Source organism: Triticum aestivum, chromosome 3D, assembly GCF_018294505.1.
Source record: "Triticum aestivum cultivar Chinese Spring chromosome 3D, IWGSC CS RefSeq v2.1, whole genome shotgun sequence".
Classification (NCBI taxonomy): Eukaryota; Viridiplantae; Streptophyta; class Magnoliopsida; order Poales; family Poaceae; genus Triticum; species Triticum aestivum.
This window is the reverse complement of record NC_057802.1, coordinates 584415534-584433282: the sequence shown is the minus strand read 5'-3', so window position 1 is coordinate 584433282 and position 17749 is coordinate 584415534. Positions and strand designations below refer to the sequence as shown.

Below are 17749 nucleotides of genomic sequence, written 5' to 3'. Positions count from 1 at the left end.
TTAGTTAGTAAGAACAAAAACAACATGAAAATAATTATGAAATGTAGCCACGTACGGAAATGGTCCATCTAGGTATCCAAACATTGCTCTAGCATTACCACGGCCTCTACCACGGCCTCTACCCATGAAACCTCCTCTACCACCACCCGAACCTCTACCCCTACCACGAGCACCATCACCGGTAACTCGTCCTCTACCACGGCCACCCCTGGATCCTCGGCCACCACTAGAATCTCGGCCACCGGAACCTCGGCCACCACCAAGTCCACCATCGGAACCTCGACCACCGGAACCTCGGCCACCACCAAGTCCACCACCGGTACCTCTGCCACCACCAAGTCCATCACCGGAACCTCGGCCACCACTAAGTCCACCACCGGAACCTCGGCCACCACCAAGTCCATCACCGGAACCTCGGCCACCACCAAGTCCATCACCGGAACCTCGGGCACCACTTGAAGAAGCATTGTGCCCTTTTCAAGTTTTGTTTGTTTTGCAAGTCCTTTTGTTGTGTGTCATTTCATTGCAACCATCGCATTGGTTCCTATCACGTGGCTCCATGAAATGTCCACTACCAAACTCTCTGGTGCTCATGAGGTCATCCATATCATTCCTGTATCGCTCACGGGTACAATTCCCTTCGTACGCTTGATGATGAGGTAGTCGTGACCTTGTGTCTCGCTACTTGATCACCAAGTCCGTCCTCGCCTCCGTATCCATCCAGATCCAGCCGGTGTTCAGCCAGCGCTTGGTGTAGCCTTGGTTACGCCAACTCTTTCCACACACAGACTCAGTTTCGTGCACACCGCCACAGCATATTAGACTGTAGTACCAAAGCTTCGGCGACGATTGTGTGCTTAGGTGTGCATGCATATTATTGTGTGAGTAGCAGTAATATGTGTTGATTGCTTTATATTATTAGTATGCTTGTGTGCATTTGTTTTCATCGTTTCTTTTGTTTCTTTCTTTGGGCCTTCAGTGTTACAAATTTTCCCCTTATTAAAGTTGCTCGTCAACCGACACCGGACCTGAAGAGTCAGCAAGGAATGCATATATTTGCAAACTCATCTAAACAGAATGGAATTATCAGCAGACTGCAGTGAAATTGAAATATCTTGTCTGAATGCAAAAGAAATCCTGGATGGACTGTCAGTATCAAGTTTGCATCAGTATGGAATTCTCCACCGACTGCATTGAGATCTGGGGATATCTGATCGTGATACGGATAATCAGGTTTGCCTCAGTGTGCACACTTCATAGTAGAAATGATCAAGAAGATAAGCTATGTGCAGGATTGACAGTATATGGCAGTACATCTCAAGAATCAGATCTGCAACAATTCAGTCAGAAAGCAAGTCTGCCTCGGGAATCAGATTTTCATATAAGCAGTCAGCATACCACCAAGGTCTTGCAAGTCACTCGAAAGCATATTTGACTGGCACACGAGGATTGTTAAAAGAAGGAAGCCAGCTATACACCACAGTGTGACAAAGGAATGAGCTCAGTACAAGTACCTGTGAACCTCGAAGATGATCCTAATGAGCCCTTGTCTTCTTTCTCCAGTAAAGGCACCACGCCTGTGATCTGAGCCGTTTTTAGCTATCCGGGGTGGATGCCGGTTTTTATTTCTCTCTTCAACGACTGTCATGAGTTCTGAGCTGCTTTTCGGCCGTCTCATACAGCTGTTGAGTTTCCTTTTGTGACAGTAGCCCTATAGCTGCTTTTGGCTATTTTCGGGAGCTGCCACTTTCTTCTTATCGACCCGGTCTCATACTCTGAGCTGCTTTTCAGCCGTCCTGAGCCGTGGTTGAGTTATCTCAGTAATGTCCCAGATCTGAGTTGTAAAGACCGTTCTGGTGGCTACTGATTTATTTGCCGATTTCTTGCAAGGGTTCGGATGATCATTTTCCTACGGTCAGAACTTGAGAGGTGATGAACCGACAATTTGAATAATGCTACCATGTCAGGAAATGAGGATAAGAGTACGCATGTCAGAATATTGCACCCGACAGAATCCATGGTCACACGAAGAAGCAATATGACTGAGATCTTTCATCCAAGGATCCGGACAAGAAAAACAGTAATGGAGTAGCAAGACCGGTGATGCAGGTATGAAAATGGTTGCAAGACCCACATGGTGCAGATACCCGGACAGTCTGAGTCAGTATGGATCACCATGGATATTCACCTAAGGTGGGTGTGCTCAATTTTGGTAAGGGCTTCATATCCAGACGACCCGCTCAGTTAACAGTATCTCCTCAGATTTGTCAGTATCAAATATCCGAATCTGCGAAGTCAGACCAAAGGTCAAATCAACAGTGTGACTCCAGCAACTGTGGTAAAGCATCGCACAACCTACTATCCCCATGGATATGCCGCCAGAATGAATATTCAGGATGTCGAGTAACAGTCTTGAGGCATGTGCCCTCACTTATGAGGATTATCAAAGGATAGCCTGTCATGAGCCAAATTCTTCTGCCAGAACCACAGTCAGTCGAGTCTGCGGATATTATCATCGTACCCCTTCATGTTGGCCCCGGCAAGCGACAGTCGAATATTTGGAACGGATCTGATACTCTAGAAGGTGGAGCCAGTTAAGATGATTCAGAAACTTCTGCGATGGGTCAGAATCTGTCAGGAAACGGTTATGCCTCAACTCACAGTTTGGAACCCAAAGGACCTGCATTCGGTGAAGAAACCCAATGCAAGGAGTCAGAGCTCGGGTGTTCAAGAATATCTGTCCACACCTTCCTGAAAGATTGACAGTGCTGGATGACACATCCATTGGAAATCACTCTTGGACTGGTGAGACAGGCATATATTTCAGTCAGGATAATCTATCACAGTCAGCTAAGTCAGCGGATATGAAAATAATTGGAGCCAGTATAAGCATGAACAAGCCAGGTAAGATCTGTCAGAATATGGATACAGTGAATCAGACCACCCAGAGCTAATCAGGTAAAAATTTAGTGGGAACAACAATAAAGGAAAAAGGAGACCCCAGTTGGAAACGGTTTCCTTAAGTCAGTATATTCATACTTGTTCCCTGAGCAACCAAATCTCGAGGACGAGATTTCTTTAAGGGGGTAAGGTTTGTAACAGCCTGATTTTTTGCCCTTTCTTTTTCTTTAGATTTTTCTGAGGTTTTTGCCTGAGTTTTCTTTTCCCGTGGCTATGTGGTCTGGAAACTGAAGAAGAAGAACTCTTCTTTGCTTCCAGAGTGGCTTGTCATACCCAAATCCTTCCCTAGACCTTTCCATTTTCATCCTAGCCCAAATCCCAGTATTCTTTTTATTGGGGATATTCCTTTTCTATTAAAGGAATAACTCAATTTGCCCTAGGTTGTGAAGCAACCTATATTTCCATAACTCCTAAAATTCCCAAATAATTCTCATAAATTTTTTGGGTCATATCTTCCTTAAATATGGAAAAATATTTCGTTTTCCATGTTTATCATCATGCTCAAATAATTCTTTTCCTATTCTGTCCTGGATGGCAGATTGTGAAGCAAGTGCCATTTATCTTTTCCCAATTGACTCCAAACTTCTTGGACACCTTTTCATGTACAAATAATTGCCTCATGACAAATTTCAACTTAATTTGCCTAGTAAATATTCCTGAGCAATTTTTCAAAGTTCCTGTCTGAGGGAATTGGTTGTGAAGGAAGTACTTGCTAGGTTAATCCAATTGAGTTGAATTTTTGCATGGTCTTTCATATCATCAAATAAAATCTCTCCATAAGATTTGAGCTCATGCTCTGCATCCATGTGAGCTGAGCATCAATTCTTTGGTTCTGTCCAAATTTTCAGTTAATGAAGCAAGTATATTTTATCTTGTTCCATTATGGCTGTAAATTTTCCTAGGCCTTCTCTTATCCATATAACCTATCTCCACCCAATTTGGGCATATTCGATGTAGCAAATTTTCCTCTAGAATTTCTGCAAGTTTCTGGTCAGTGGAAATGCTTGTGAAGCAAGTACCATTTTGGTTTATCCAATTGGTATGAAACATTTTGCAGCATCTTCATATGACCAAATAACTCAGCCTTGCCCAAGTTGAGCTCAAGTGGATACCCCATGTGAGAGCATCATCATGATCTTGATTCTGGACCCTTTTGGTCAGTTGCAAAGCAACTATATTAAGCTTTGATCTTTTTGCCTCCAAAACCACCAGGATCATAGTACTTCCGTATCTAATCCTCCCAGACAGCTCCTTTTGACCCAATCAGCTCACTATTGATCACCAGTGCTCATCCAAAACTGATACAGCAAAGTTTCAGTGATGCCACACTCCTCTCCTTGGCTCCTTCTCTTGATCCATCAACTCCCTCGGCTTATATGATGAAGGGAATCATCACTAGACAGCTCGCGGCAGCCTCTTGCGTCACCTCCTTGCCGGTCACAGTGGTGACCACCGTTTTGGCATGTTCTGAGCGTGTCCAGAGCGCCGTTTTGCTCGAGCACGGCTCGTGGTCATCGCGTTCGCTCACCCGTGCATGTCCAGCGTGTTCCCCGCGTCGTCACCGTCCCGTTGGACTCCTTTCCCCCTCCGTCTTCTTCCACAGTGAGTCGTCACCGTCGCTGCACCATTCTGACCCGTGACCGCGTCGTCTTCCGCGGCCATGTCCTCTTCCTTCTCTTGTCCCCGAGCTTTGCCTCGTCTCCGTGACCTCTGTGCCTAGTCCGCGTCCTCCCTCGTCGCCTTGCCGCCCCTCCCCGTGACCCTTGGCCTCGCGTGCCCGTCTACGGAGCGCGGACATGTAGCCGCGCGCGTGCCACCTCACCCCCTTGCTGCCCCGTCAATATAAGCCCACCCCGAGGTGCCCCGACCTCTCCACCGGCCTTCCCACACCCCTCTGGTCCCGCCTAGCCACTATCCCGAGCTTGAGGAGCTCCCGTTGCCCTCCATTGCCGCCATGGCCGCCGCTCTGTTCGGCTCAAATTCGAGCACGGCAGCCTCCCCTCCTCCTCCTGACCCCTCCATTGCGTTCCCCTCCTCCCAGAGAGCATCTCCACCCCACCCACTCGTCGCCGGAGCCACCCTTGGGCCGTGCCCCGAAGAGCACCGCCGCCTCTGCCTCCTTCCTGCCTCCTCCTGTCGCCGTCTTCCCTTCCATCCCCGGCGACCGCTTCCCTCCTGGACGGGTGCGCCAGGCCCAGCCGCCCCCGCTGGTGGCCTCACCCTGGCCAGGGATGACCAGAGTTGGCCAGGCCGGCGCCGGCCTCTTCCCTGCCCTCGCTCCTCTGTCTCTGATCGGGGAGGCAGCGAGGAGGAAGACGACGCCCAGCTGGCCCCTCCCCCTGATGTGGGGGACCCACCTGTAAGTGGCCCAAGGCCCTGGTCCACGTGGATAAGTGGAAGCGTCTTATCGCTGAGTCCGTTTTCAGTTGTTCGAAAACATATTTCCAGTCGTACGCTTTCATCTGCAAGAAAGCATATTTCCTTCTTCTTGTGAACAGAGTACGTTTTCTGAATCAGAAAGCGTATTTCCTCAAATCTGTTTCTGTCTTATCCACTCAGGGACCCGGCTGTGAATATTCTTTTTACAGAAAAGTCCCTGATCTTCTACACCTCATAACTCCGCAACCGTAACTCCGATTGAGGTGAATTCAGCGCCTACTTCTTTGTCTCTTCGAGCCCAAACTTTTGGTATCATTTTCACTATGGTTTGACGTACTGAAAATGACCATTTTGCCCTTGCCCCTAATCAGCCCCCTCTGAGAGAGTACCCTTTCCGACGATTCTTTCCGCGGTCGTTCCGCACTTCTTCCCGGAGCCTTCTTCATCCCCAGGCAAGCCACAACCACCAATTTCATGATAGCCATGCATAAGCTTTGGTTTTCAACTTGAATCTTTAATAACTGTCTGTTTGTTTTGCTACCGCGGTCAGTATTTCGGTTATGCTTATGGATCGGTGTTTACCGTCATGCTATGTTTTCATGCACTCTGTTAGTATGTTCTTCAAGCTAGTATTACTTTAATATTGGCAATGTTTGGTAGTAGTACATGTTGGTGATGATCTTCGGTTCCTGACTATCATCTGTTCCGAGTACCGTTGTTATGCATGTTCCTTTGCATACAGTTGATTAAATACTTGCATGGTAGTCTTATCGTTATGTTATTGCATGGTATTTATTGTTGATGCTAGTGGTCATGTTATGCTTTGAGTAGTGTTCTAGTTGCGATATCCATGTTCGTGAGTATGCCATGCTCATCTGGATAAATGGTTAAATGTTGTTGTTATGCTCGTTGATTGGGATGCACCCCCATGCTTATGTTAATATTATGTTCATGCATTGTAGTTGCATCATGTTATTCTTGTTATCATGACTCAGTATATTGCATTCAAGTTTAACCGGATTTAATTGAACTTGCACAACTGTTGGCTTTCATGGTGCCACCATATCGAGCTGACCAGTGCAACCACGCTTACCTTATGGGGGGGTCCTAACTGGGTCTATTGTCATGCCTCTCGCCGGTGCCTCCCGCGAGGGAAGGTTATGTGCGGGCGCTACCTTCGCCAGGTAGGACAGCATAAGCCTTGTGTGCCCGTTGTTTTGTAAGGATCCTTGTCCCCGTTTGGGACCGTTTTGCCACGACGATGGCCGTTGGTGCCTTTGGTAGGCACGGGGCCACCCAGGACTTAGCCCAAAGGGGAGTTGGTTGGAGTGGCAGGGAGAGTATCATGGCAGTAGGATGGTTTTGTCGGGACACAGTTGGTCCACCCGAATGGGAGTGCAAGGCCAGGGGTTCCGTGGTGTGGGTACAGTGTGCTAACCTCTGCAGAGTGTGTGTGTTAAATCTATCGATAGCCGCGCCCGTGGATATGGGCCCAGTTTGTGTCGGTCACACTATGGGTCAACAGTAATAATAATGATGTGCTTAATAACAACCCTGGTTCGATGATGAAAGAAGTTGGTTGATATTTATGTGATCGAGAGAGGATCACTGTGGTATCGTGATTACCAACTTGTTGGATATTTGGGATGTTATGCGAAAGTCAAGGGTAAAGGTCAAGCTCCTTGTGGTCATAAATGATTACTACTATATTGTTAATACCAAGCTTGATTGGATCCTGAGATGATCGTGTGATGTCCGTGGTGGTAAGTGATGCATGTGATGGTTACGAGGTAACCCAAGCAGAGTAAGTTGGTGCATGATAGTTTCATCATGTTGCATGCTAGTCTCATCATGTTCATATGTTTATGCCATGCTCATATTGTTCTAGCTGTATCATGTTGTACATGTCATGTTGTTCTAATAATGTCGTGTTCATCATTGCTTAATAATCTGTAATTGTCATGCTATTGTTTGTCTTGATTGCTTTGGTTGCTGTGAGCTTGCAAGTACATTCAATGTACCGACCTGGCGTGTCATGAGAGTTTGCAGGTCATGTCAGATTTGATTGCTTGTTTGCCCTGGATTCCTTGTTTGCGAGCTAGGATAAGCGTTCCAGCCAGAGTCCCCGCGGAGTGGAGTTCATCACCGACGTTGCTGTTCCGCTGCCAGGAGTTATTCTGCTGCTTCGTGTTGTTCTGCTGCTTGCATGGAGCAACTGTGGCACGCGTAGTGTCGCCGTGCTGATGTAACCCCCTTGTACCCATATAGATTGTAATAAAGAGCTGATTTGTTCTATGCTAAGCAGTGGCGTATTCCAGAAGACTTCTCCTCGATCTCTGGGGTAGAATACGGGGCGTTCCGGTTTCTCTGAGCCGGGGTGCCACACACAACCACATCCTGAATTCTATTATGTGCTCGGACATCAAACCTTTCCTCATGTACGACATCAAAAATCTCGTCGGGTGTACTACTTGGGAACTGTCTAGCCTCAATTGTCTTGCTCATGCCACCGTCGACTATAGCCTTATCTGCAAGGGTAACATCACAAAACAAGGGAACTTTGTGATCCCTACCGGTGATTTTTGTGTACCACTCTGTTTCTTTCTCAGTCAAGCCATCCTCATCCAACTCATTCACCGTGCCTTCATCATCCGAGTCATCCACACAAGCACGCTGATAGATAATGTCAGGATCCATGTCATGATGCCTTACTTCAGCCTCTACGTCACCAACAATGTTGTGGTGCCTCTCATACTCTTCGTCGAAGTCATCACCATCATCTTTCATCCGTGCACTACCTCCAAACTCATATAGGGGATACTCATTGGCTTCCTCTTCAACTTTATGCTCAACAATGGGCGGCACACTACTAACCGGGCTCACATCATCTACTAAGGTTTGGTTCAAGTCAACGTGAAAGAGAGGAGCCTTCACCACCTTACTTGCAAAGACTTCGAGTGACTTGACTGCCGAGGATGCAACAACCTCCTTATATGCAACCCAATGCAAATTGGACTTGATAGGCATTGTCTTCATTCGACACTTGTGTGCCGACCCAACATCATATCTTCCTACTAATTCAACTTGGTCACTTGCATCCACCCACTTTAATCTTATCCGTGTTTCTTCCACAACCTCTTCATAACTAGGAGTCTCAAGAAATATCAACACTTCCTCATACTTGTCAACAATATCCACATTCATGAATGCCTCTTTGTCAACATAATGAATATTCACAATCTTGTCCATCTAAAAAAGGGAAACATAAGTATAAGAAATGTACAATGCTAAATATAGCACATTGCTAACAAAACCACTAACCCTAACCCTAAATCTTAACAATAGGCATAACCCTAACCCTAAATCTTAACATTAGTCGTAAACCAAACAATAAGGTATGCTCAACAACATCACAATGCAACACTATTGGAACAACAATGCTCAAAACATCACATTATAGATCCATGTTCAAAACTAGGGTTAGGAACAACAAGAACAAATTAATCCAAATTGACAAATCCAACCAATAAAAATTTGGGAGATGGAGGAGGTTACCTCAACGAACGAAAATGACACCGGATCCACGGACCAACCCAATCGATTTGCAAGGATTTGAGAGGGGCTAAGTGAGAGACACAAAGGGGGGAAAGGGCAAGAGCTCGGGATAGGCCAATGGGGGAGAAGAGAGTGAGTGGTGAGTGGTGGGTGAAAGCCCCACGACCACCTAAAATATCTGCACCAGAAACGCCACTTATGCTGGCGTTTCCAGAAACGCTAGCTGGCTCGGTGTTTCCAGCCCGCCACGTTAGCAAGCAATGCCTCCTCGGCCTTGCAATGGGCCAGGGAAGAAACGCTAGCTTGGTCGGCGTTTCGGTGTTGATCAGAAGCGCCGTGTGCCCTAGCATTTCTAAAAGGGTCAAATCGTGAAATACTTTCACGTCGGGTTCAGTTTGTGACTAAAAGCTCTGACAAGGTCAGAACAGTGATTTCGGCCTACTATTGCAGGCATGGGTGGGATGGATAATTGTATCATGCAGATTCTGGGCTACGACGCTTCTCGCGACGGCATGCAAAGCAGCAGTGCGGCCACCACAGGTCGTGGTAGCGTGGCCCACCCCTCCGTCGCGTATACGGTGGCGGCCGGGCCCATGAGCCCGTCCCCCTTCCGTCGCCGGCCTAGAATCCCGTAGCGAGCAACTGGCCGCCTGGCAGCGTGGCGGTGGGGCCGGCCGCCTCACGCTGTGGCGGCAAGTGGCACGTGTTGCCTGGCGCGCCTGCCGCCACGGCGTGGGGGTCTCTTTTGTCAATCTGATCCAGAGATGGTTTTTTTGTCATTTCAATCCGGCACGTAGTCTCTTTTGACGAAAAATCCGAAAAAGCTTGTCTCTCAAGTGGATGTATCTGGCATCAAGTTAGTGCTAAATACATTCATTTGAGGTACAAGCTTGGGACAAGCTTTTCGGACGAAGGAAATAGGTACTAGTGGGTAATTGTTTTTCCCGGGGGTCGTCGCCGTTAGCCAATGATCGGTGGTCACTGACAATTAATGCTGAACGTGGTGTCAAACAGAAACTTTGTCTTACTTTGGACTGCCAAGGGATGTCAACTGCTTGAGCTGTAGCGCAACCAGCGTTTCGGTGGATCCGCTGGAATTTGTATCTCTCGTCTTGGAGCTAACAGTAGGCAGGCAGGCTATATATGTCCATGGTGAGTACCTAGCGTCTTACACAGACCCACAAGGCACAAGCCATGGTGATGATGACCAACCTCGCCGCAGTGCTTGCGCTGCTCGGCTCCGTGGCTCCTATGTGTGAAGCAGGGTCTGGGTATCCGAACCCGACACCTCCTCCTCTGTTCCCGCCAACGCCTACCCCGACACTATCAAGCCCCCCTCCACCCACCCCGTCCCAAATACTATCAAAGACTCTGCCATCCATCCTTATAATTTCAAACCCACCGTCCACCAAGATAGTATCAAGCCCACCGCCCACCCAAATACTATCAAAACCTCCTCCACCCATCTAGATAATTTCTAACCCCCCACCCACTGAGATGCTATCAAACCCTCCACCGTCCACCCAGATAATATCAAACCCACCGCCTAGCCGGATAATATCAAAGCCTCCTCCGCCCATGGAGATAATTTCAAACCCCCAGCCCACTAAGATACTATCAAAGCCTCCGCCGCCCAGCCAGATAATATATAGCCCACCACCCACTCGGATACTATCAAAGCCTCCTACACCCATCCAGATAATTTCAAACTCCCCACCCACGGAGATACTATCTAAGCCTCCGCCAGCCACTCAGATAGTATCAAGCCCACCACCCACCCAGATACTATCAAAGCCTCCACCGCCCATCTAGATAATATCAAGCCCTCCAGCCATCCAAATACTATCAAGGCCCTCGCTGCCTACCCAGATAATATCAAAGCCCCCATCGCCATAATAGCAACCCCCATCGTCCACATAGATAGTATCAAGCCTGATAACTATTAATCCTCCACTGTCACCATCATCCTCACCAAATACCATGTCGCCCACCCCGTTAATAGCAAGTCCTCCACCCCAACGATGAAGTTATCAAGTCCTCCACCACCTATCTCTAAGACTCTTAGTTCTCCATGACCACCGCCAACACCAAGGCATCCACCACTGGCACATGGCCCTCCAACGCTGACACCTAGCCCATCTGATCGTTAAGACATATGTTGCATTTGGGATGTCATCAGACACAAGTACGGCGGTGAGTCACTACAAGAGATCGGGCCTACTACGACGATATAAAAAATGTCATCGAATAGCTAATAACGTCACAAATTACCCCTCGGTGACATTTTATGGGTGTCACAAGCATCGTCACGGAATCCCGTCACAGATTACTCCTAGTGACGGCGCGCGCGCAAAAATGTCATCGAAATTGGGACCTTCGATGACGTTATATAGAACGTCATCGACTTGCTATTTCCATGACGGTCAATTAATGTCACATGTTGGGAGAAAATATGCCATATTGTACCATATTCAGTGACGAGGCAACGTCACTAACTTTATGCCACATCAACACCCATAGGCTATCCTACTACTAGTGCCACTACTTTTATTATGGATGAAGATGACGTCATCAAAAATATAGTTACTTTCTTTCGAATCTAAATTTCAATGAAAAAGTATTTACTTCACATCACATCACATCAGATTATATGAAAATGTTAAAGAGAAAAATCACATCATAAATTGATATGAAAGTCAAATCATATTATATATGAAATCGTCTCAGCCAAATCATTCTGTAAACAAAAATGACAGTAAAAAACTGACTCAAGTTTGACACAGATAATAGACAAGATGAAAACTAATATTAACTAAAGACCACATATGTTATCCTGATGATTCCAATGTAAGGATGGAATTCGTGAACCATCTGGTTTGGACTGGACTGCTGAGTTGCTTGAGCCCTCAAGAGAAAATCAAGCAGATTATCCGTCTCCTTTTGCTTCTTTGTCCAGGCTTCATTCTTCTCTTGCTGGATCTTCTTTAGAGCTTCCAATTCTTCTTGCTGCTTCTTTTGTATCTCTTCAAATGCTCTCTGTTGTGCTTCAAGTCTTGCGGCTAACTCCTCCCGATGCCTATAAATCACAAAACACAACAACATTGCATCGTATTGAGATGAAAATAGACAAGATAACAAGGTACAAGGGTACCGATTTGAAATAGAGAAGTACATTATTAAATTTCAAGGCAAGCATGTCGATGGGCCAATGAAACAGTAAACCCAAGAATAACTTATAATGTTTTAAAATATGCATAACCAACAGCTTGATTACAGGAAGCATCAGCAAAAGGATATCAAGTCAACAGCCCAGGTTAAAAGAAGCACTTGTTAGTTGAACTTTTGTTCACTGGAATGAGTGCACTGTGCACACAAAAGCAAGAAAAAAGAAACAACAAGAACAGAAATGGGAATAAGATAATTACCTGTCATTTGCATCTCTTGCCTCTCTATCCTTCTGTTCAATTCTTTCTTCTAAAACTTTGATCTGGGCTAATGAAGTAGAGCTCCCAGACCTCCCGGATCTTGATGCATACCCCAGCTCCTAACGCTTAGGTGAGGAATTGACAGGAGGAGATGTTCAAGCGACATTGCTGAGGTTGTGTTCCATCGAGTTTAAAACCATGCGCAATAGCGAGATCACGAGGAGCTTGCGTGCTAGTTCACTAGGGCGGCTAAGCAGACTAGTGATTCCAATTTTGCCGACCCTTTAGAATTGAGAATAAGCTCGTGATTCCCCTTATGCTTTCCATGTTTCTCATGTTCCAATGTTCTTTACTTTTGCCTACACCCTTTAATGATAGTATGAATTCTTTGATTATACTTGCACTTGTATGATAGTGTTTTCCAACCTTTTGTTTGTTTGACCAAAAAATTGAAGATCTACTGGGTTCCGAACTATTAATGCCTTCTACCATGTATTCCATCTATTATACATTAAAAGCACCAAGAAAGCATCATGTTTGTCCACGACAGCAAAAAATTATAGGCACCGTTTGATTTCCCGTCATCATTGTGGCATCTCCTACTGTTTATAGAAATTCATAAATCATAATAGATACAATTTATATTTTATATAGAGATTACAACATCTTGTTAGATGAGGCACAATAAAATTAATATTCGGCGGATCCGGTGAAACCAAACAAAAACTATGCTTGAAAGTTGAGTGACATGCATTGTAGGTCCTCAAAATATTCCAGAGATGTCACATAGGTCCTCAAACTATGAAAAGTGTTAGCCAGGTCCTCAAAGGTTCTCAAAATGCAATAAATATGTACATATGTGGCACCTCTGAAATAAACCTACGTGGTACTGCTAAAATAATTTGAGGACCTGGATGACACACATATTGTAGTATGAGGACATGTATGACACTTTTCATAGTCCGAGGCTGAATATGACACCTCTAAAATAGTTCAAGGATCTACCATGCAATTCACTCTTTAAAGTTTCTGAAAATTATGAAAAGAATATAGTATGTTTGGGAGGTGATGTTCAACAAGTATATTGGGAGATTATCTGAATGTTTACAAACTATATTACTCTGTGGGTACATGTTTCTGTTATTTTGCTTATCCCCAAGGTTCACTACTCATATAGTACGAAAATTGGTACTTTGGTACTCCGACGTCCGAATCTCATCGGCAAGCATATTATTCGAGTCACAACGGCACAGATGGGCACCATTCAAAATCAGTAGTAGTTCAAGTAGTATCTACATTATCTCGCACCATTATCACCCTTGTTGCAGTTTTCCTAGCGCAACAACTCGTATGTTGCAAGATCTGGATCCCTCGAGCGCAGTTGCCTCCCGCATTCCACCCAAGCTCCCGTTCTTTCTCTACTTTGTGCAACATCATTTATGTTGCAAAAGTCCTTCCGCAACGTCATCTATGTTGCAAAAAATTGGACACGGATTGGGAGGCAGCCATCCAACCGTAGCCGCATAAATTTTCACAACAACTCGAACCAACCGGCTGAATTTCGATCAAACCGGACGAATTTTGATATAAACACGGCGAATTTCATTGAAATTAGGATAATTTGTACATAAAACCGGACGATATGTCGTCCGGTGTACTAAAAACCTACAAATAAAACATTAAACTATCCTATACTTGACAGTCACCTCGTAGGCCATGCCAGGATGGCCGGCGGCTCCTCCTCAGTCATCGTGGCCCGACCCGGCATTGGAATCGCAAACTTGGACCGGCGCGTGGCGTTGCGGCTACGATGCCGGCCCAGCTCCTGGTCGACGTACTCCTGTGCCATCATGACGCTCCCGGACGACAACAAGGAGCTGCCGCCAGCCCCGCCGCTGCCGAGGTAGTGAAGAAAGTGACCGCGCGCCTTGGGCATGAGCGGCGGCGTGCGGCTCTCCTCCTTGATGACGCGCCTGGGCGGCGGGGAGAGCCTCTCCTCCTTGATGCGCCGGGGAGGGGGCGGGTGCGCGGCGGCAGCGGCGGATAGCGTGGACGGGACCGCCTGTCGGCGCCAACTCCCAAGACTTGCCCATCGCCGGAGATGTGGAGGGAGATGAGCGGGAAGAGGGAAGGAGGACGAGGAGGAGGAGGATGCGATGTGGATGGCATCGGAGCGCGGCTTATATAACCGTGGCCAGGCCATGCGAAGTGCTGGTCAGCCGCATCAATGCGGCGTAGCGGCCGGAGTTGGTTCCTCGTGAACCTACATCCACATTGAAGCGGCGGCTATAGAGTGGTCACGTCGGTTAGCGCCCCCTCCCTTCCTCCGATCACATGGCTGCATCAATGCTGGTCTCCGCGTGCTCTGGGCCGGCATGAATGCGGCATGGTAAGCGGCGCGTGAAACGCGCACGGAGGGGCGGGTGAGGAGTTTTTGTGGCCCGGGTGTGTGTGTGTGGGGGGGGGGGGGTCAGAAGCGGGCATGAGATCGGTCCGGACTCCTGCAAAGCCCTCACATTTGTCTCCGGTTTGCGGGAGAAATCGCTATCCGGACCGCTCCGAGCACCGATACATAACTGTGTTGGATGGCTTCCGCGGACCGGGCAATGCGGTCCGAACAGTTGTGGGAGGTTCGAGGGTCCGCGTCGGAGATGCCCTTAGTAGCCTGTTTCAGATCCTATGTTTATATCACGTAAATAATAATAATAATAATAATAATAATAATAATAATAATAATAATAATAATAAGATCCTATGTTTATCCTCAACTAGCACTCAATGTATGATTGGTACGTTGGTCCTGAAGTCTGAAACAATATTGCAACTCATCATATATTGATCGTTACTTCTGTCCTCTTATGAAGTCTGAAATCTCAATAGAGAACACACCAATTCATCAGCTAGGAGATTATTCGACTCACAATGGCATCATGGTCCGTAGGAGGATCAGCTCGACTCATTGCTTCTGCAGCGACTTGCCTCTGACGACGAAGCCGTCCTTCTTGGCGGCATAGTAGGCGACGAGCTGCTCCGGCTCGGTAGGCACGCCCGCACGGCCTCGTCGGAAGTGTACTCGCTCCGCCACTGGGCAGACTGGCACAGGGCCGGGAACTCCTCCTCGCCCATCAGCGTGCCCTCCGCTCCGACTCCGGCGAGCTCCTCCAGCACGGGCAGCCAGGCCGCGAGTGCGCTGGTGGCGAGGTCGAGGTACCCGACCGCTTCTCCCCCGAAGAACCGCCACCCCTGCAGCCGCGCCTCCAGCAGCGCCAGGTTCGCCCTTGTCTCCTCCGCTTGCGCCCAGAACCGGGCCTCGGCGCTGGCGAGCGGGTCTGCGGGGACTAGCGGCGGCTCGGGGAAGGCCTGGTCGACGTACTCGACGATGACGAGCGACTCGGCGACGGCGCGGCCGCCGTGGAGGAGAAGCGGCACCTTCTTGTGGACCGGGTTGCTGGCGAGCAGCAGGGCTGTCTTGTTGCCGACGTCCTCCTCGATGAACTCGTCCTCCTCGACGTCCCCCTTCAGCCGGAGCGCCGCCTCGGCCTGCTTCGTGAACGGGCTCCCGAACGAGCCCAGCAGCTTCACCGGCTCGCCGGAGCTCATCTTTACGCCTCAGACCTCTATTGTTTCTGCCCAGATCGAACTCGCGGCGGGGATGAATCAGGATTAGAAATCCTTCCTACGGGAATCTTTTTAGGAGGAGGTGGTCAAATTGAGTTAACTGACTGAGTGAGTGAGAGTGGGGCACATGTCGGATTTGTCGTGCGATGGATAAGATGCGGTTGACCGGTGAGCAATTGTAGCTTCTCTGATGGTAATGGACATGTACGCATCCCTTTTAAATTGGTCACAATTGGCCATCTTATATCAAACTCCTTGTCTAGCGATCTAGTGTGACGCAACGATTTTATCTTATATCAAATACCTTATCTTGGAAAAGTAGTGACTGAACCACATCTCGGTGCACCCACGATGCACCCAGAAAAGAAAACATACTAAAACATTTTGAAAAAACCAGAAACTTTGTGAAAATGATCATCAACAAATGTTAGAGAGGCTTGTTAAGTTTGATGGTCAAATGACTTCCGAGGATAACTGTATGAAAGAAACAAAATTACAAATTTTGGTCAAACAGAGCACGTACATTTTGAGTAATTTGGAGTAATTTTGTCTTTTTTGTATAGACCTCCTTGAATGTCATTTGACCACAAAAATTTGCAAGCCTCTATAAAATTTGTTGATGATTATTCGCACAAAGTTTCAGATTTTTTTCAAAAAAATCATCAATTTTGAAAAAAGTTCATCGATTTTGAAAAAAAAACATTTTGAAAATAGTTCATTGATTTTGAAAAAAGTTCATACACTTTGAAAAAAGGTCACGAATTTGAAAAAAAATATTCATTGATTTTGAATAGAAGTTCAAGTATTTGAAAAAAGTTTAGGGATTTAGCAAATGAAAAAGAACACAACATGGAAAAGGAAGAAGAAAAGAAAAAGATGAAGGAAAACCGAACAAAACAGCTCCAAAAAAAAGAAAAAAAGAAAAGAAGAACGAAGAAAAGGGGGGAAACTATGTCCGTGACAAGTAGACTGACTCTTGTCTGCATCTACTACTATTACTCCATCAATCGAGCACTATCCAGCATGCATCTATGGTATTAAGTTCATGACAAACAGAGTAAAACTTTAAGGAAGATGACATGATGTAGACAAAGCAAAACCAATCAATATGAATAAACCCTGTAGTTTTATCCTTAATGGCAACAACACGATACGTACCTCGCTACCCCTACTATCAATGGGTGAGGACACCGCAAGATTGAATCCATTACAAAGCACCTCTCCCATTGAAGATAAATCAATCTATTTGGCAAAACCAAACGGATAGAGCGGAGAGAAATACAAATGTATCATAATCATGCATAAGAAAGTTTAAAAAAGACTCAATTACTTTCAATAAAAAATCTAATCATCCACAATTATCTAATCCCAACAAACACACCTCAAAAGAAGATTACATCGGATAGAACTCCAAGAAGATCTAGGAGAACATTGTATTGAAGATCAAAGAGAGAGAAGAAGCCATCGAGCTACTAGCTATGGACCCATAGGTCTGTAGTGAACTACCCACGCACCATCGAAAGGCAGCAAGGATGATGTAGAAGCCCTCCGTGATCGATTCTCCCTCCGGCAGAGTACCGGAAAGGGCCTCCAGATGGTATCACAGAAGAACAGAAGCTTGCGGCGGCGGAAAGAGTGTTTCGGGTGGCTCTCTGGGGTTTTCCCAATATTTGAGAATTTATAGAAGTGGAATTAGGTTAGACGGAGCCACGTGGGCCCACAAGGCAACAAGGCACGCCCTGTTACCTTGTTATGTCCTCGCTTCACGTCTGATCTACTCCTGAAGCTTCTAGGGTCTCTTATGTCCAAAA

At 46.7% G+C, this 17749-nt stretch overlaps 1 protein-coding gene across 1 annotated transcript; it reads right to left on the bottom strand.

Annotated features, from left to right (window-relative positions):
- Positions 1-15136: 15136 nt before the first annotated feature.
- Positions 15137-16092, bottom strand: LOC123075635 (probable glutathione S-transferase). The gene has a single exon (XM_044498191.1). The coding sequence runs from the start codon at positions 15918-15920 to the stop codon at positions 15267-15269; it is 654 nt and encodes a 217-aa protein (XP_044354126.1). The 5' UTR covers positions 15921-16092; the 3' UTR covers positions 15137-15266.
- Between the last annotated feature and the right edge of the window lie 1657 nt (positions 16093-17749).